Source organism: Equus przewalskii, chromosome 5, assembly GCF_037783145.1.
Source record: "Equus przewalskii isolate Varuska chromosome 5, EquPr2, whole genome shotgun sequence".
In the NCBI taxonomy this organism is placed as follows: domain Eukaryota; kingdom Metazoa; phylum Chordata; class Mammalia; order Perissodactyla; family Equidae; genus Equus; species Equus przewalskii.
Genome location: NC_091835.1, coordinates 49,615,789 through 49,636,612, shown reverse-complemented (window position 1 = coordinate 49,636,612; position 20,824 = coordinate 49,615,789). Strand labels below are relative to the sequence as shown.

Below are 20,824 nucleotides of genomic sequence, written 5' to 3'. Positions count from 1 at the left end.
ATGAAGTAACTGAAGCTTGAACTGAGTCTCGGGGATGAGTCGGGATGTATAAAGGAAGAGGCATAGGGAGAGTGTCAAGGCTAAAAGAATAGCACCTGGAGCAGCCAGAGCTGTAGGTTCAGTGTTGCTGGAGATGAGTCACAGATGCAGGAGTCCACAGAGATGAATCCAATTAATTTCACTTAGAAGTGTCAATTAATCTGACACAAACTCCTTTTTTTCCTCTAGACTTCAAAAAATCTTTGTCTTTAAATCCAGTCTTCACTATTTTTTTCTGTTCTAACCCATCCTACATACTATTACTGGATTAAACTTCTTAAAATTCACTTCTGCTCTTACAGCTCCTCGATTCCACGCCTTCAGTGGCTCCCTGCTATTCCTCCTCATGTTCTCAGTGCCCACTTAAACGTTTTCAGCCTGGCCTCTCTCTATTCAGTTACAGATCAAGTGTCCATTTCCTTCATGCCCTCTTAGGCTTCTGGTCCATTTGCACTTTGTTTCCAGCATTTCATCCCTAGGCCCCTACTTTTCTCATTTGCTTTGGGTGATCTCATTCAATAATTGTGTTGATTGTTTAATTTTTTGGCTTTCGGATTGGGTGATATATCATAAAGAGTTTCAAAGAATTCTTTTCAAAATCAGTTTTTATCATATGTATAATAACGTAAACTCCATTTAGTATATTTTGGATATTATTTGTTTCAGATACCTTTTCATTATTGTTTAAATTCAGCTATAGCAATATAGATAAGTGCATAGTTGTGCTTTTAGAATAATTTTAATAAAATTTAATATGAGTATCAAATGGGTTATTGCTGGATTCAACAATGTTGTTTGTAACTAGTTTTATTTGGAAACATTCCAGTCTTTATCAGCTTTACCAATTTTAAAGGAATCTATTGTCATTAATATTATACTTTATCTTTTACAATTTTTAAGTACTAAAGAATTCTTACCCTCCCCATTTTAATAACGTTACATTACTTCTATTTTCTAGGTTTAGGAGGTAAGCCTGTGATATTATTAATATTTAGTACAGTCTAACTTGAAGTTAAATTGTCACCCTTGTAACACTTTGATATTTAACATTTGCCACAGTTGGATTGCCTGAAATTGTTAACGTGTTTACGTTTTTTCTCTTGTAGTGAAGAGGTCTGTATTTTGTCTGCGTCCGGCACGGCGGCGGTCCTGAACCCTAGATTCCTGCAGGATGGCACCGTGGAGGGCTGTTTGGAACAGAGGTTGTCATGGCAGCCTGGCTTGTTGTCCATAAGAGCAGAGAAGGGAGAGGGTGACTGTTTTTCTCCAGAGCTGGGCTAGTTCTTCTCTCGGAGGGTGGGTTCCAGTGGTGCAGGGTAGAAATCAGGACCAGGCGCTTTGCTGGTTTTCACCTAACCCACAGCAACAGAGACGGATTGGGTTCTGCACCGTATGACACACAGTTTGACTTCTGGTATCTTGATAAGTGACATGTATGACTACCAATTGAAGAATTTGAAGTATGCATCTTTTGTTTGTTACACTATAGAAATAATTTCTTTTATTTGCTTTTTCTCTTACTTTCCTTTCCCTTTGTCTTACCTCCAAAACAGAAAAAGCCCATGAAACAATTTTTATAGAGAAAATTCTTAATTTGCAAAACAATCAAAACACTATTTTGTACCGAAATGACATATAAAAAGCTTCATGGAAAGTGAAGTGTGACTTTAATGTTTGGAAAGAGAGCGAGAAAGTGAAAGCATTAGATAAAATGAGATTACTTTTTGATTTGATTATTGGTCCCTTTAATCTGTTAGCTTCTATAAATGTCAAAAATGCTTTCCATAAACAGGTGAAATTATCAAATATATAGACAGAAAACCATTAGTTTGGTACAAGACTCCACCCAGATAATATAAATTTTAATTACTCCTTATCCCACAGTATGCATGTTTGCTTTTTTTCCCAGTATTACTATATTAATATACATTAAGGAAGAAAGCAAAAAAAATTCTCTATGTGATCAAATTTAGTATAAGTTTGCAAGTCTCTATATAAAAAAGATCTTTTAGGTCTGGTAGGCACATAGAAGACATTGGTCAGTTTCTTCTTTTGTCAGTATTAAAAAGTGGATTTTGATCATAATATATTCCAGAACATTAAAAGTCATCATGAATAGGAAAGCGAAGGTGGGACGTTTTCAAGAATATTAAACAATTGGAATGTTCTCTTGAGAAAACTGACTTTGCCAGTGAGTTACCCCGGTGCCACAATGTAGTTCTCAGCCATATCAGTAGATTTCATTCTTGAGTAGATAGAAATGACCTTTCCCAGGCAGCTATTTCGGTATTGTGCTTGAATGGGTACAGTGAACTCTCTTCCATGGCAGTCTGATGCCGCAGATACCATCCCTATTTGTAAAAGAGGAAAATGTCCTTTTTTTTCCTGCTGTAAAATGATTAGGGCTTACTAGAGAAAATTTGAAAAATACAGGAGAGTAGAAGGAAGAGAGAATTCCCTATGATCTCACTCTTCAGAGGCAATCCCTTTTGTACATTTCACATTTCGAATGCTTTCATACATTTTGATACTTTTATTTTTTAAGCCTTATGATGTCGCACCACTTACGTCCAAATTTCCATGAGGTGTTTAGTTAAAAATTGCCCCAGTTTTCATCCTTTTGTGCTCCCTTGTAACACATGGGCTTTGGATTCAAACAAACTGGCATTAAGATCTGAGGTGTGCTACTTAGTACTTAATGTGACTGAGCAAGTTACTTCGTGTCTCTGGTTGGTTTCAGGTCACGTGGACCTGGTGTTTGTTGTTGTCTGCTGGCATTAGATTGGGAGGGGGGTGTGTGTTAAGCCATAGTTTTCTTACTTAACCTCACAAAAAAACCCTATAAAATTGTGATTCCAGTTTTGTAGAAGAGGCTCTGAGAGGTTAAATAACTTACTCAGGGTCACACAGCTCTACTCAGATCTGTCTGATTTCCCTGTTACTTCTAATATATCAGAATGCCATCTCAACAATAAAAGAGTAATATTTGGGAGTAATTTAATTTGATTTAGAAGGTTATTGTGAAAATTCAGTGAAATAATGTATATAAAGACTCTGCAGAAAGCCTGACTCCTAGTAGGTATGGGGTGAGTTTCCTTTCTCCTCTTTAATTTGTCTGCTTGCCGTGTTTCAGCTTCTAAAGGATTGCTTTAGGTTAGAGAGAACTGAGAACCCACATCTTCCAGAACCCTAGGACTTGTGATTGTGTGAAAATCTGGAGTTCTCCATGGAGCTTCCTTCTATTTGCATTCTTATTCTCCCGATTTCCTCAGATTTAATGAGTGAAAAAATGCTTAATCATTCTAAAAGGAATTCATGAACAGCATGTTAACAACAAACATTTTACAATGAAGGGGAAGGTTGTGGGTTGTTCATTTGTGGTTTAATTATGATATGTGTGTCGTTTATGAAACAGGTGTTTTGGTTTCTAAGAAATATTAAAACAGTCATTGGAAATTAGAAATTTTAGAGTATATCTGTATTTGACTTACTTTTTTGTATTCTTAAAGGATTTATTTTTTAATGATAAATTTTTTTCAAATTGTTAGGTTGTGTAGTTGAAAAATTTTTTTTCATGGGCATTTTTTTGTGATTATATTTGTGGTATATTGGTCAGACAGTAGGAAAATGTCACCCTTATTGTCTAACCATTTCTTTTTGTGTTATATCCCAAAGAAAAAAACCGGGATAATAGTAGTTTTTATCAGGTGCTAAGTCATCAAACATATGAATTGATGCAAGATGACTTTCTCCTTGTATAAGCCTTTTCTCTCATAGGAAAGCGTATGGTTCTGATTTTATGGTCGTTGGTAATTCTTTTTTTTTTTTTTTCAAGTATGCTTTTTTTGGTAAGGAAGATTGGCCCTGAACTAACATCTGTTGCCAATCTTTCTCTCTCTCTTTTTTTTTTCCCCAAAGCCCAGTACATAGTTGTATATTCTAGTTGTAGGTCATTCTAGTTCTTTTATGTGGGATGCTGCCACAGCATGGCTTGATGAGTGGTGTGTAGGTCTGTGCCCAAGATCCAAACTGGTGAACCCCAGGCTGCCAAAGCAGAGTGTGAGAACTTAACCACTCGGCCATGGAGCCAGACCCTGATGGTCATTGGTAATTTTTATCAGTCACAATAGTACTCTTAGAACCTGCTGTGGTAGAAGTTGTGTCAATTGTATACAAGTACTGTATACGCAATCTCTGTTTTTGAAGAAATGCATAGAATTTTCAAGAATGCTGTATTTTTTTTCTTCATGTATTCATATAGGCTAGAAGAAAATTTGCCTGCAGGCTGTGGATTTTGCCATATCCCATATGATGAACTGAACATGCCATTTCCAGCTCATCTCACATATTGCTATAACTGCAGGAAACAAAAAGTTCCTGATGTTCTCTTTACAACTATAGACCTTCCGACAGATGCAACAGTTATTGGAAAAGGTTGTCTTATTCAAGCAAGGTATGTTTGTGGAAGCAACATCTGGGGTCCCTGGAAGAGGATGGGTAATGGAGTCAAGCAGACGTATTTTCAAATATCTGCTCCACAGTTTCCTACCTGTGACCCTGGGCAGGTTGGACAGTTCCAGCTGAACCTTGCATTTTACTGTACAGAAAATTGGGAGGAAAAATATCCTCTTTATAAAACTCAAGTTTATAACAAATTTATAACAAAGGCAGTTTTAAACATTTAAATTCTGTACAAATGTTTATTATTATGAGGATCATTAATTAACCTGTTGCAGGCTAGAATGTGACTCAGTATGCTTTAATGACATTGAATACGCAAGACGTTTTGGAAATTGACTTTTTTTCTTTTAAAGAACAATGCTATGTAGTGTTTCTTTTACTACTTCATTTAGCTGTTGAGTTCCTTTTAAAATGTACTAAAGTAGGAAACGCTAAATTGTGGTAGGCATACAGGAAACAGCTATAGCTGTCTAGGTCACTAACCACTGCCAGGTTACCAAGTCCATTGAGTATTTCTGTCCTCATCTTACTTGGCATCTCAGCAGTAGTCACATAGTTGATGGTTTTCTCCTTCCTGAACTTCCTTTGACTTCAAATTCTACACTTTCTGCTTTTTCCTGCCTTTATGTATAATCTTCAGTCTCCCTGTTGATTCCTCCTCATTTCTTGATCCTTGAGCACCATGGATCTGGACGTCTTCTCAAAGCTCTTTCCCTAGTTGAACTCATCAATTCCTATAGGTCTGTCTGCTATCTATATGTCTGTGAGTCCCAAATTTATAACTCCAGTCTAGAACTTTCTTCTGAGCTTCAGACCCATATACTTACCTGTCTATTTCATATCCCATTTTGATGTGTCATAGGCATGTCATACTTGTTCCAAATCTAATTGCTGATTTTCCCCACTTCTTTCATATTAGCCTTCTCTATTTTAATAAATAGTACCTTGCTTTATCCAGTTCGTCATTCCAAATATGGTATTCTTTGATACTGTCCTCTTTCCTAACCTCCCCACATCAAATCTATTACAAAGTCGTACTGAATTTTATTCAAAAATATATTTCTAATCCATTTATTTTGCTTTCATTCCCTCTTGCATCTTAGACCTTCCATTTGGGGTGGTTTTCCTTTTGCCTGAGGTATATTCTTTAGTATTTCTTTTGGTGGATCTGCTGGTGGTGAACTATTTTTGCTTGTCTGAAAATGTATTTGTTTTATCTTTAAAAGATATTTTGGGCTGGCAGTTATTTTCTTTCAGCATGTTGAAGATATGCTTCCACTGCCTTTTGCCTTTCTTTGCTACTGTTGAAAAGTAACCTATTAGACTAACTGATGTTCCTTTGAAGATAGCTTATTTTTTTCCTTAGGCTGTGTGTGAGCTATTCTATTTGTCTTTGGTTTCCTGCAGTTTCATTATGAAGTGTTAGGTATGGAGTTCTCTTTATCCTAATTGTTATATATTTGAATATATATAACAATTAAATATTCTTTGAATATATAATTGAAGGTTTCTTAAATCTGTAAATTGGTATTTTTCATGTGTTTTAGGAAATTTTTATATATTAGTTTTCCTGTGTTTCATGTCCTCTCTTCTTGATACTCCGATTTAAAATATGTTAGACTTTCTCACTGCCTCCCCTATGTCTGTTACTCTCTTTTCTGTATTTTCTGTCTTTTTGTTTCTCTGTGCTGTATTTTGGATACTTTATATCTATATTTCAAATCTTTAATTCTCTCTTCAGCTGTTTCTAATAAGCTATTAAGCCTAATAATTGGGGTTTTTAATTTTTGGCAATCTGTTTTTTATTTCTAGAAGTTTTATTTTGTTCTTTTTCAAATCTAATATCATGTGACTGATTCTGTAACTGATGATTTTAATATCTGAAATCTCTTTGTTTTCTGTTGTTTCTGCTGGTTTTTGTTTGTCATTTTGTTTCCTTTGACTCTGATAGGCTCACAGGAAGTTGCAAAAATGGTACAAAGAGTCCTATGTACCCTTCACCCAGCTTTCCCCATTGGTGACATCTCATACAGCTGTAGTTGAGTATCAACTAGAAATTGACATTGGTATAATTCTGTTAACTATACTACAGACTTTATTCAGTTTTTACAATTTTTTAAATTTGCATTCATTTATGTATTTGCGTGTACATGTATAGTACTATGCAGTTTTATCCCACAAATAGATTTGTGTAACCACCACTACAGTCAAGACACAGAACTGTTCCCCACCACAGAAGAACTTCCTCATACTCCCTCCTTATGTTTATACCCCTTTGCCCTTGTCTGTGATGCTTTTGGGAAGATTTTTAAAAATATATAATTAATTTAATTTATTTCTGTTTTAGGGAGGATGAGGTTAGCTCCATCAGCGGTTCTCAGAGTGTGGTCCCTAGACCAATAGCATCACCATCCTCATGGGAATTTATAGAAATGCAAATTCTCCTGCCTCACCTCAGACCTATTGAATCAAAAATTCAGGGGATGGTGCCCAGTAATTGTTTTTTAACAAGCCCTCTGGGTGATTCTGATGTAAGCTAAAGTTTGAGAACTACTACTAGCTCTCATTGTCTCTCACCTAAATAGCCTCTTGTCTACCATCCCCACACCATATTTGTCATTTTATTTCATTCTCTTTGTAGCAATATAAATGATGTCCTAAGATATATATTGGATCATGTTACTACTTGAAACCTATCTGGGGTTTCCCATTGCTGGTAGATTAAGATCAAACTGCTTACCATGACCCATATGACCCTATCATGGTCGTGCCCCTTAGCTGCACTCTCACCCTTGTTCTCTTCACTTTAGCTACGTCTCCTTTTGGTTCTTCTAATGTGTGAGCTGCATTCTGTAATTGTCTTTCTCCAACTCTCCCAGTTCCATCATGTCATTAAGACCCCAGCTCACCTGTGAGGCCTTCTCGCTAGTTTATCCCTCACTTTTCCTGGTTTATTTTCTTCAGACACCTGATTCTTAAACACACTCTGAGCTTACTTCATGTCTTTGTTCATTCCCACCCCACTCTCCTCCACTGGAATGTAACCATGAGAACAGGCACTTGGTGTTTTGTTCATTGCTTAGTACCCACCACCCACACCATGCCTGGCATGTGGTAGATGCTCAAGTAAGTTTCTATTCTTTTAATGAGTAAATTAACTTTTTTTTCCTGCTATCCATCCATTATATGATCACATGGAGTTATGAAACCTAAGATTTTAAATTATATTCTCTAGTAATTTTGATCAGTATTTATTTCATTTCTAGAGATTTTGAGATTTTTTTCCTTTTTGTTTATTGAAATAGAACTTTTAGCAAAAGTATAGACAGTAAAAAAATGGAAGATTGTTGATATAACTTAATAAGCCCATTTGAAATAACGAAATGTTTTATCAAGCACACTTTTGGAAAGCTTTATAAATTGGACATTTCTTAAGATGGTACCAAGAACACCATTCACTGTCTAAATTATTTTCCTTAACAGATTGTGTCGCTTAAAAAAGAAAGCACAGGCAGAAGCAAATGCCACAGCTATCAGTAATCTGTTGCCATTTATGGAATATGAAGTGCATACTCAGCTAATGAATAAACTAAAACTCAAAGGAATGAACGCTTTATTTGGACTGAGAATTCAGATCACAGTGGGTGAAAATATGTTGATGGGCTTAGCGGTAAGTTTAGATGTTTCGGTTTTGTTTTGCAATTCCTGTAGTTGTAGTAGATTCGATTTCATTTAATTCACAGTGTTTTCAAAAGACTTACCTAAAGAAACTGGCATCAAGACCTTTAAGGATTGGAGACATTTTAGGAAGTAAAAAATCTGATGATAGGCTTTCAGATATTTTATTTTTATATTTATTATAAAAGTATTATCAATTATATTATTTTAAATTAATTATTATATGAAATTATTTATTTACATTTATATTATTATTATATTTTTATATTCTGACCGTAACCTCAATAGTCAGATTTCTAAAAATTATCATGTATGGTTTGTTTAGTAAGTTGACCTCCATTGTTCTGGACTTGATTATTGTTTATACATTGCTAAGACAGGGTTTCTCCTTGGCACTGTTGACATTTAGGGCTGGGTAACTCTTTGTTGTAGGGGCTGCCTTGTTCATTGTAGGATGTTTAGCAGCATCCTTGGCCTCTGTCCGCTGGGTGCTAATAGCTTCCCTCCAGTGTGACAACCAAAAATGTCTGCAGACATTACCAGATGTCCTGAGGGGGCAAAATCACTCCTGAGGGGGTGGACCACTGTGCTAAAACAATCTTTAGTTTTAATGGAGAAAATAAAGCAATACATGTGAGACACTGTCTACTGTTGGACAGAGAGTTAAGTTTCATCATAACGGGCACCTGTGGTCCGTAATGGAATGTGCAATATGATACCATGTTTCTTAAGTGCTGATAAATTGTGAGGCAGTGAAAAGCTCTTTATCTCAGCTTCATGTTCACCTTAGCTTGTTAGAAAATAAGTTCTGACTTAAGAAAGTTGTCAATGGGGAAAGTGAGATTTGCCTTTATAAGTAGCCTGAAACCTGGGGAACTAGATGCCTGCAAAATAGATATCGATCAGAATATTTATGGAAATCTTCTCATATTCTAGACACTTTGCTAGCCAACATTTTTGTCTATGTCACTCGCACTTTTCCACTTGAAATTCTCTGCCATCTTTCTGAGACATGTGTAGAAATTTCATTTTAAGAAATTTATAGGGAGCTGCCCCGTGGCTGAGTGGTTAAGTTCCCGGGCTCCGCTTCCTTGGCCCAGGATTTCGCCGGTTTGGATCCTGGGCGAGGACATAGCACGGCTCATCAGGTCATGTTGAGGCGGTGTCCCACATGCCACAACTAGAAGGACCCACAACTAAAAAAAATATACAAATGTGTACTGGGGGGATTTGGGGAGAAAAAGCAAAAAAAATTTATGGAACTTGGATTCTTTTTCTCGGTATGCATTTGTAGTATGCTAATATGTAGTATTTTTCTCGGTATGCTAAATTGTTTCCTGCTTCATCTGTTTCTTTCTATAAGAGCAGATATGTAAATTTCTATATGTGTGATGATGATAAACTAATTTGGTAATCACAGTTTTTTAACAGGAGAAATTTGTGATAATTAATGAAAGTAATCTGATTTATATTAAGGTATTTGATATTTAGATTAACTTGTGGGAAAATAGTGTTCATTATAATTCATTCATCTAAAAACTTGCTTAAGTGAGGACATAATATAAATATGTAATTTGGGATGAATATAAAATGATACTTATTGGTAGGTGTCTATGGGAACTAAGAGCTTGATTCAAACTCAGAGGTTTAAAAAACACTGTGCCAACTGTATCAAACTCTTCTGAGGGTTGAGTCCCAGGAAGCTAGTTTGTGATCCTGGTATAATTCTTCCTGCCTGCCTCAAATGCCACCTTTTCTGATTCTTACTAATCTTTTCCTTCTTGATCACTAGTGACACTAATTACAGCTGTTTGAGATTTGGATCTTTGTGCTCTGTTTTAGCTTGTGCACTTAAATCTCAGAGTCCCAAGAGTAGCTTCCATGATGGTTAATCTCTGATGAGTGCCCACTGGGTATCCGGCACATGCTACTTCGGAAGGAATGTAATATCTTCACTTTACAAGAGGAGAAAATGGGTGCTGTGACAGGTTAAGACCTGTCCAGAGTGATATGGTTACATGTACTGGAACTTAATTTCAAACCCAGGCTTATCTAGTCCCAGAGTCTGTGTTCTCAGCCATTCTGGGTTGTTGCCTCTAGTGAATGCAGTTGAGAAAGTGTTGGAGATGGTGCACTAAGGCTTCATGTGGTGCAGAGGGCATTCTGAGGATGGGCATCAGAGACTGGGTCATTGGTGCAGTCAGGGACACTAAAAAACAAACCAAGAGAGAGCGTCTGAGGATCACTTTCATCTACTGTGCAGACTTCATCATAGAGTATCATACCCTTTTTAGGATGAACTTTTACAAAATTGGCAGTTGATTAATTTAAAAATAATAATAACTCAAACAATTCAAAATACACAAATATCTAGAATTAGGAGAATCATCTTCTCTTTTCCCTGTTCCACTCCTTTGATGTTCACAATTTGATGTTTATGCTTCTATATATATTTTTTGCTTTGCTGGGATAAACATATTTATACATAAGCGCACATAAGTCTGTGTATGTGTGTGTTATCTTGTTTTGTATTTCCCCTAATAGTTTTCAAGCACTAATGGCATGCAGTACTATTACAGAGTCAGAAATTAATAGTCATTTGATTAAATATTTAAAAGAAATCTGTATCAAGTAAAGTTTTCTTCCTTGGTCATTATGGAGGTAGGGTGAGATAGTGAAAAGTTCTTGTGTTTTGGAGTGAGAAACAAGTTCACATCTCTTCTCCACCTTTACTGACAGTGTAATCTTGAGTAAGTTTCCTATCTCCTGAACTTCAGTTTATTTACTTGCTTTGCAAAAAGTTTCCCTTTTATGGGGCCGGCCCGGTGGCGCAGCGGTTAAGTTCGCACGTTCCGCTTCTCGGCGGCCCGGGGTTCGCTGGTTCGGATCCCGGGTGCGGACATGGCACTGCTTGGCAGCCATGCTGTGGTAGGCGTCCCACGTATAAACTAGAGGAAGATGGGCACGGATGTTAGCTCAGAGCCAGGCTTCCTCAGCAAAAAGAGGAGGACTGGCAGTAGTTAGCTGAGGGCTAATCTTCCTCCAAAAAAAAAAAAAAAGTTTCCCTTTTACTTCTGCATTTTAAAGGTAAATTACTCATTCATGAAAAATTTACTTTCTAACAACTTTTTATCTTTTTTTCTAAGCTGTTTTTTCAATGTAATTTATTTTTTACAATCATGAGTAAACATTTTAAAGTGCAGTTGGCTATGCAGTGAAAAGTAAATCTACCTGGGCTTCTAGCCGGAAGCAACTAACCCCGTTCCTGGTTAATGTTTCTCTGTGCCCTTCCACATGTGACCTATGCTTACACTGATGCTAACTCTTTTTCCTATAGGGCAAAGACCACATTAATAAATATGAAAACTTCAGGACTGTTATTCTTCAGATATTTTTTCTGATTATTTCCCCATTATTTTTACAAGTCGGCTACAGGTGTCTATTTAGCAGCTTTACCAACTCCTGGTGGTATTCAGATTGCTGGGAAGACTCCTAATGATGGTTCATATGAACAGCATATATCTCATATGCAAAAGAAGATAAATGACACGATTGCTAAGAATAAAGAGTTATATGAAATCAATCCTCCGGTAAGTAAGATAAGTCTACGTTATGAATACGTAAGTTATTGTTTAGATGTTAGTGTATTTTTAGTTTATCTTATTTGGGACATAAAAGATATTTTTTTACTGTTTAGATTTGCTCTTCTCATTACTCATTCTCTCACCTCCCTCTACGTCTGTGCTCAAATGTCTCTTTTAGGGAGACTGACTCTGACCATCCTATTTAAAAGTTGTAGCTCTCCCATCAATTTTTGATACTTCCTATCCCCCTTCAGTGTTTTATTATTTTCTGTTTCTCTTATCTCTGTATGTGTGTGTACACAGAGATATGTTTTTGCTTTTCGTCTGTTGCTTGTTACACCCAGTAGAATGAAGCTCCATCAAAGCTGTATATTCCTAATGCCCAGAACAGTTCCTCTTAGTAGTAGCCTCTTGATAAATACTATGACTAAATAAATGGCTTAAAATGTTCTTTTTTAGTAAAAAGGAAGATTGCTTATCTATGGTAAAAATGTGATAGAATACAGAGTTTTTCAGTTTCAGCTGTTTTCTTACAATATTCCTACCAGTCATTTCCATAGTCAGTCTCTGCCCAAGTGTCCAGTTGGTATAACAATGCCTCTTACCCTACGGATGCCTTAGAGGTGTGGTCTGAATTGAAAGAAAGATGTGTTAGAGTGAGAAAGAAACTATTTGTTTTAGGAGTCTCTGATAATGAAGTACTTCTGAAACAGTATTTCAAAAGGAAATATTATACAAAAGGAAAGTGTTTGAATAACGTTGTTTATTTTATTTTATATATACTATTGAATTTTGGTCTTCTGGAACAGTGGATCTGAGTTCTAGCTTCAGATTTATAGCTTTCTAGCAAAGTTGTTAAGCTGGGAGGAATTTTAAGGATATAACCTAGAGCTACACTGTTCTGTGTGGTAGACACTGGCTACATGTAGCTATTGAGCACTCGATATGCGCCTGGTCTCAATTGAGATGTGCTGTAAGTAAAATACTGTATACACCGGATTTTGAAGACTTAATATGAAAAAGAATGTAAAATGCCACATGAATATTTTTTATATTGATTACATGTTGAAAATGTAATATTTTGGATATATTGAGTTAAATGAAATATTTTATTGAAATTTATTCTGTTTCTTTTTTTATTTTATTACTTATGAGGCTTGCTTTGTATTTCTATTGTGCTGATATAGAACATCTGAAAAAGTTGATGTGGGGGCCGGCCTGGTGGCACAGTGGTTAAGTGTGCACGTTCTGCTTTGGCGGCCCAGGGTTTGCCGGTTCAGATCCCAGGTGTGGACCTGTGCACTGCTTGTCAAGCCATGCTGTGGCAGGCGTCCCACATGAAATAGGGGAAGATGGGCATGGATGTTAGCTCAGGGCCAGTCTTCCTCAGCAAAAAGAGGAGGATTGGCGGCAGATGTTAGCTCAGGGCTAATCTTCCTCAAAAAAAAAAAAGTCGATGTGTTAATATATTAATACTTAAATAGTCTTCGTAAAAGCTTTTCACACAACACAGTAGACTGTTTGCAGTACGTTGTTTGCAATACATTGTTTTTCTTGTTTAATTATGTTTTGATATTTGAACATCTACTAACAGTGTTTATGCCTGTTGGGGAGAAGAATTTGCAAAGCTATGTGTTAGGGCTCCATTTATCTGTTCTATTGATATGAGCCGAATGCTTTTGCTCAACAGTGTTTATCAGCTCTCTTCTTCCCTCCTGGCTTCCCAAAGGAAGAATTGACCCTGTTCCATTGTGTTGCTGTTGTAGCTGTATGTGCTTCTGTTTAGTACCTATTACATATTATTGTGCTTGTTTTTTACATGTCTGTCTTCCTTTACTATAGTGTGAGCCCCTTGAAGACAGAGACGTATTTAAATCAGAATGTGAGTTAAATTACTTCATCCAGTAATTTATTTGAACTTCTCCTATTTTAGTAGTACATTTCAGAGGAGGGAATAAATCTGTTATGATTTTTAAGATTTCAGCGTATATGGATTTCATGTGTTGATTATATGACTGTATTTCCGCAAAAAGGACTAATCAACTTATGAACCTGCTACTGTCTTTCCTTATTTCGATACTGACTTATTACAGTCTTTTAGCTTAACATCTCAGAATTTGTTTGACAAAGTCAGTGTACCAGGCCACTACTCAGATTACAGTTCTGTCTTTTCAATTTTCTAAAACAACATATTCTCACCTTGAAAATGTGGGTCAGAGTGTTCCTTCTCTTAGGAAGGTGCCCCAGCTGAAGTGAATGCTATTGCTTGATTATTTTTCTCAATACATTGAAAGATATTTCTTTTTTTTTTTAAAGATCGGCACCTGAGCTAACAACTGTTGCCAATCTTTTTTTTTTTTTCCTGCTTTATCTCCCCAAATACCCCCGGTACACAGTTGTATACCTTAGTTGTAGGTCCTTCAGTTGTGGCACGTGGGACGCCGCCTCAACGTGACGAGCAGTGCCATGTCCACACCCAGGATCTGAACCAGCGAAACCCTGGGCCGCCACAGCAGAGCGCGCAAACTTAACCACTCGGCCACGGGGCTGGCCCCCCAAGATGTTTCTAATGCAGTAGTGTAGTACCACTTAAATGGAGATAATTCTGTCAAGCAGAGGTATCAAAATAAGGTGCAGAACTTTTAGAATAACAGTATCAGAGATAAAACCTCGGTATGAATCTAAAATATATTAAATACCAGAAAGTTAATTTATTAGGTCCATGATACAGTCAACAGAGGCATAACTGAATTTTAAACTACTGTAAAGTTACAAAAAGAAAGGTGAAATCTAGTGGGAAGGACATTTCACTCAGAGTCAAAAGAAGTGCTCTAGACAGGTTCCTCACTTGCTAGTTTTCAAACCCAGCAAACTGCTTTCCCTCTGAACTGCAGTTCTTTCTCATTTTATAGTCATTATAGTAGGCTCCCTGTCAAATTTGTGTAGGGCAAGTTAATTTGGAGTGCAAATAAAACAAATGGATGTGAAAGGAATGCATAGATAGCTGTTATGAAACTCGTGGTAGTCTTTTGTAATGTGTGTACTAGCAGTGAACATTTAAAGCTATGTTTTTGAAAAACGTTTTCTTATAATTTCCTTGTTTTTTAAAAAGATAGCTTTGTTACGCCAACAATAGGCTATGCCTTTAGCATTTGTGCTCACATATCCACATTCTCCCGATATTCCTTGTGGCCAACAGATATTTAGAACCTCTAGTTAGCTCTACTCTTTGGCTGTGGAATAGGTGAAAGCTCACAGACCCATATAAGATTTCATCATACACTTACCTCTAAAAGATTATTATTGTAACTGCCAAAGTTTGTTTAGCTTAGTAAGTTGCACAGCAAATACATGCATAATATATGTATTATGTATACATACATACATATACATACATTTATCATGTTCTATATTTTACTATGTGGAGCTTTGAAAAGTTACCGCTGGATAAGGAAAGATATAAAAGAGTAGAATCCTATTTGGGGACATAAATCTTTAGTTCTTTATGAGCTATTAGGACTTTTAAACACTGAGTAGAAAATACTTCAGAGCTGGAAGGACTGCCGATTCCCTATTCATTTTAGTGTCTTCTCTGTACACTAGATGTCAGTATTGCCTTCTGTGTCTGTGACAGTATGAAGTTTCTGGATTAGTGTTTCAAGGCTGCTATTATCAATCAAAGGAAATTCCTATGTACTCTATAAAAAGTTAGTTAGAGTTATAAAGGTTATCATTATAGACAGTGAATATATTTTACAAACTTTTTTCCCCCACGGGTAATTGTCTATTAATATAAAAATTTAAAACCAAACTGAAGTATACAAATATCGAATCATTTTGTTGTACACCTGAAACTAATATAATGTTATATGTCACTTATACCTCAATGAAAAAAATGAAAAGATTGCAGTTTACCAAAAAGAAAAACCCCAAAAAACAAACTAAAAAAGACAGTCTTATATGGTACAGAGCAATTACATGTCTTTCAGGAGATATCTGAAGAGATTATAGGATCACCCATCCCAGAACCTAGACAACGCTCAAGACTTTTAAGATCTCAATCAGAAAGCTCTGATGAAGTTACGGAATTGGACCTTTCACATGGGAAAAAAGATGCTTTTGTTTTGGAGGTATTATTGCATTGGACTAATTTCTTAGAGTTTTTGGGAGATAAGGTGTACATTTTTACCATCAAATCCTAAATTGATGTGATACTTTTGTATCATTATAACTGCTATAAATATCAAAGAATATTTTATTATAGAAGTTACAGCAAACCTGAAAATATCGATCTTGGTAATATTTTTTTGTAATACCAGTAATTTTTTGTAATATTAGTAATACCAGATTACTGATACAATAATGGAGATGGTTCTGGAAAAAATAATGTATGGGTTGAAACAAAATTAAAATAATGTTAAACTCTTGGAGCTATTTTCGTAAGCCTGAATGAATTTAAATAAATTAAAGTATGCTTCTTTCACTTACTATAATTATTACCTGCTTTATATGTTATAACATGTTACTATAATTATAACATTTTTACATGTATTATAATAATGTAAGCACTGTGACTTCTGGGTGTAACGTTTTCTGAATTCGGAAGCTATAAATGAACTTGCATTATAAAAACACACTCAGAACTAACGTCTCTGGAGAAGAAATGTGGCATGAAAGGTTTATGGAGCCTGCCTGCTCCCTCCCAGATCGGCTCCCCTCCCCTCCCCTGTAGAATGGTGAGCTTTGAAAGAGATAGATGATCTTCCTTTGATATTGAAGGAAAAGAAAATAAATGAGGATACTCAGAAATGTTGTGGTAAGGTAGCAGTTGAGAGAAGAAATCAGATGCTTTGATCTCAGTAAAGCAGGAACTAATGGTAGAATTATATTGGGATGGGATTGGAGGTTGGAAGAGTCTAGAACGGTGCCCATGAATGTGATCAGGATGTCAGCCATGGGAGATACACAGGGCTTAACTGAGATGAGGGTGTTAATTTGTAAAAAAATCTCAAACTGTATGGATTTGTGCCTTCTCATGTTTTTCTACAGACTGAGAATGGAAGGAAGTGGAGGTTGGGGAAAGAATACGTCAGGTTCAGGAGGTAAAGAGTTCCGGGTTACTTGGCTACTTAAAGTGTGCTGTGACTACCTGTAGCCTCAGCACGGTCTGGGAGCTTGTAGGAAATGCAAATTCTGGGGCCCCTACTTCAGACCTAGTAAATGAAAATTTCAGGGTAGGGCCCAGGAATCTGTTTGACAAACTCTCCAGGTGATTTTTAGCATTACCAGAAGTTTGATCTAGAGCATTATTGGTTATTTCTGATCCTGGGATCCTGGCTAAGTAGAGAACAGAAGTGCTGCAGATGTGGGTGAAAGACTGAGGGCAAGGTGCACATTCAGTAAGAGAAGGGACTGTAGTTGAGTATACTTGACATCTGGGTGTGGAGTGTTTTGGGGAATAGTGGGTTGAGGTATGGCTGTGACTGTGGGTAGCTAAAGTGAAGTGGAAGTGGTTCTGGAACATCCAAGGGTGATGTGGGGGGGATGCTTAGAGTGTGTGAGTCAGGACTTAGACCCCCAGTGTACAGATGAATGTCAATAATGTCCAGTTGGATATTTTCACTATTTATTATTCACGATGGAATATTGTGATGTAAGAAATAGAGGATTTGGACTTACCGTTTTTAGACATGCTTTTAAATTTATCCCTACTCAATTCTAGTTTAAAGCAGTTCTGTATTTAGTCAAAAGATTTTTTTTTAAATTGTACGCCTTTAATTTAACAAATAGAGATAATGATTGCTTATGGTATCTTTGTTAAGTCTTTTGAAACATACCCTCATAACAGCTTGAGAAAAGGCTTGGTTTTTTTTTTTCCCAACTCAGTATACTTCATAATGTAAAATATTTCATTTAGAAGTGTTTATAATTATTACTGTGGAGAAATGTACAGATGTTAAAAAAATTTTTTTCAAGTTTTATACTTAGGGGAAAATGGCTCTACTTTTCCTTGACTCTTATGTTTTCTATATAGTAACTAAAAATTATTTTTAAAAACTTGAAATGATTATATATTTACTACTTATGTAGTGGTTTAATCCTTTTATTTTCAGATTGATGACACAGATGCTATGGAAGATGTACATTCTCTGCTCACTGACGTTCCTCCTCCTTCAGGTGAACAGAAGAAAATTATCTTTGAGATGAGACTAGTTTTGCATATCAGTATTTTAGTTCATAATTATTATAGTACTTACTTTATAGACTTTACTTTAAAGACTTTATCAGTGTCACATCCTGTTAGGTGCTTTGCTGCTCCAAGGCTGAGAACATACAGTTTAAAAATATTTATGTTAGAACTTAGATGAACTGATTTTTAATAAATCCTTTTCTGTTTATACATTTAAAAAAACCTGATAATTTAATAAGATGGTCTAAAGTTTCCTGAAGTTATAGAGTTTTAGGGAAAAAGAATGAATGGATCTTACAGTTAGAACTTCATGTAGTAATTGAAAAATGTTATTCTTTAACACAAAACCAAATGAAATATTATCATATATTTTAACTATAATTTATTTTGGCAGGCTTTTATAGTTGTAATACAGAAATTATGCCTGGTATAAATAATTGGACATCTGAAATACAGGTAAACATGTCATTCTTAATTTTAAGCAAATAAAACATACTTGACTTTAGCAAGTTCCTTCTTAATATGTGTTTTCTTTTTGACCTCCTTATTGCAACTGAAATGTTATCCTTTTTCATACCACATTAGTTATTATTTTTCGTTCTTGGCAGTTCTATTAACTGTTACAGTTTTCAGTTAAAAATAATAAAATAACTGCTATTATGTCTCTCTGTATTTAGATGTTCACATCAGTAAGAGTAATCCGGTTAAGCAGCCTTAACCTGACTAATCATGCCCTCAATAAGAACTTTAATGACCTCTGTGAAAATTTGCTCAAGGTAGGAACCTTCTGAATAACTATATTTTGGTTAAAACTCTAAGAATCATGAAATTAAAAGAAGAAAAGTGTATATATTGTCTGGACTACCTTACAGAGTTGTGGGCTGGATTATTTTTATTTGCATGTCAATCTTAACTCTGCTATCAGGTAAAATGCTAAAGTTGTCCTCTCCATGTTAATATAGCATACTGTAAAAGAAATATATTTTAAGTGTTATAGCTTTAAACTTCAGAAACATCTATTGCATATGTATGTATGAAAAAACCTTTTTCTTAGATTATTTTTTATGACTTAGTGATAAATATGATTTAATCTTATTGTCTGCTTAAATATGAAAAATGTATTCTTAATATGAGAATAGACAAAACAGAAGTGGACCAGCTTTGTTTTGATCTTTTCAACTTCCATTTTCTAGAATGTGCATTAAAAAATTAGTTTTTATAAATTTTTAAATTAACAGAAGTGATAATACTAATATTTTCTATTGTCTAGAGCCTGTATTTTAAACTACGGTCGATGATCCCCTGCTGCCTTTGCCATGTAAATTTTACAGTATCCCTGCCTGAAGATGAGTTAATTCAGGTAATTAAGATTCAGTCTACCATTAAGGAAGATTTTAGCTTTTATCTGATCTGTTTTAATATTATAAATTTACTGTAATTAAATAAGTATAAGCTGTTTTACTTCAAAATCTTTTTAACTGTATTAGTGTGAATCAGACCGTATGTGTTTCATCTTTCTGAACTCCGGTTATCTGAAGGTGGAGTGACATGTGTGCTCTAGCAAATGTATACATAGGTATACACACAGAACTGCATGTGTCCTCCTGTGGGGTTCCTCGAGTCCCATTGTTTAGAGAAGGTTCTTGAGCTCTTTCTGGAATATCTAGATTCAGGTGTAAATATTGGACTTAGTTGTAGTCTGAATATCTGAGTTTATGTGTCGTTCTCCTTGAGAATCTTAAGCAGGAAGGGCAAATTAGCCAATTAGTCTAAGTTGTTCCATGGTGCTGAAGAAGATTTGCGGGAAACTTCTTTGGGCAATGGTTGTTTTGCTGATCATTGTTTCTCTGATTCTAGGTTACGGTCACAGCAGTTGCAATAACTTTTGACAAAAATCAGGCTTTACAGACCACTAAAGCACATGTTGAGAAGTCACTGCAAAGAGGTAAATCTGTGATGGTTGGGAGCATAGTTCATGTCTATCTACATTTATCGTTCAGTGATAACATATAGAGGATAGTGTTTCTTGAAGAGATACTGCCACTTTTCTGCTTATCTTTGTCGAAATAACTGTGTGGATATGCATATGGCTGACTCGATATTTTTCACACATGAATACGTAGTTGACTGGTATATTTACATAGAGAATGCTACTGGTTTTTAGACTTAGATTATAGCTTAATTCTGCAGTAATTTAGAGGTTCCTATCCTAGGATCTCTGAGGAGGTCCTTAAGGCATTTGAGAACCTACTAATGTATCATGTATTTTTCTCGGGAAAGTTCCCTTAATATTCAGCAGATTCTCAGAGTTGTCCTTTATCCAGTAAGATTTAGGAAGTGCCATTCTTAATATATTCCAAAGAAACCCAAATTATTAGGAACCATTTATCTGTTTTGAAAAAAAGGAGAGGGAAATAGTGTATTTGGCTAAATAGAATATTCATGATTGATCTGAAATTTTTTAAGTTGATTACATTCTAGATGTATAGCATTGAATTACTGTCAGATAGGTGTATTAAATGATTATGTGTTAGGATATTTATCAAAAAAGATAGATAATAACTGATTTAAGTATCATAGAAACTAGTATGGTACCAAGAGTAGGATAATAATAATAATTATTGGGTGCTTATTATTTGCAAGGCACTGTGCTAAGAGATTTACACATTATCCTTTCTAAATCTCACAACAGTCTTGCCAGGGAAGATAGCATCACTCTCAACACCATACAGGTGAGGGGTCCCCATGGAGAGACCAAAGAGAAAATAACCAGAATAAATTGGATTTGGGGGGGAATATGTCTGTTATCCCAGATTCTTAATTTTTAAAAAATTAATAATAGATCATTACTAAATAACTAGTGTTTTTCTTG

At 35.6% G+C, this 20,824-nt stretch overlaps 1 protein-coding gene across 50 annotated transcripts in view; it reads left to right on the top strand.

Moving 5' to 3' along the window:
- C2CD5 (C2 calcium dependent domain containing 5) overlaps positions 1 to 20,824 on the top strand; it is an 88,840-nt gene that overhangs the window by 52,849 nt on the left and 15,167 nt on the right. For 39 of the 50 annotated variants that reach the window (XM_070619284.1, XM_070619308.1, XM_070619314.1 and 36 more), the window contains 10 exons: positions 1,146 to 1,241; positions 4,301 to 4,492; positions 7,984 to 8,170; positions 11,604 to 11,768; positions 15,752 to 15,892; positions 17,876 to 17,939; positions 18,347 to 18,408; positions 18,630 to 18,728; positions 19,223 to 19,312; positions 19,810 to 19,897. In XM_070619284.1, coding sequence (XP_070475385.1) covers positions 1,146 to 1,241; positions 4,301 to 4,492; positions 7,984 to 8,170; positions 11,604 to 11,768; positions 15,752 to 15,892; positions 17,876 to 17,939; positions 18,347 to 18,408; positions 18,630 to 18,728; positions 19,223 to 19,312; positions 19,810 to 19,897 — 1,184 coding nt within the window. The remainder of the gene's footprint in view (positions 1 to 1,145; positions 1,242 to 4,300; positions 4,493 to 7,983; positions 8,171 to 11,603; positions 11,769 to 15,751; positions 15,893 to 17,875; positions 17,940 to 18,346; positions 18,409 to 18,629; positions 18,729 to 19,222; positions 19,313 to 19,809; positions 19,898 to 20,824) is intronic. The other 11 variants (XM_070619315.1, XM_070619303.1, XM_070619309.1 and 8 more) reach the window with 1 other exon arrangement.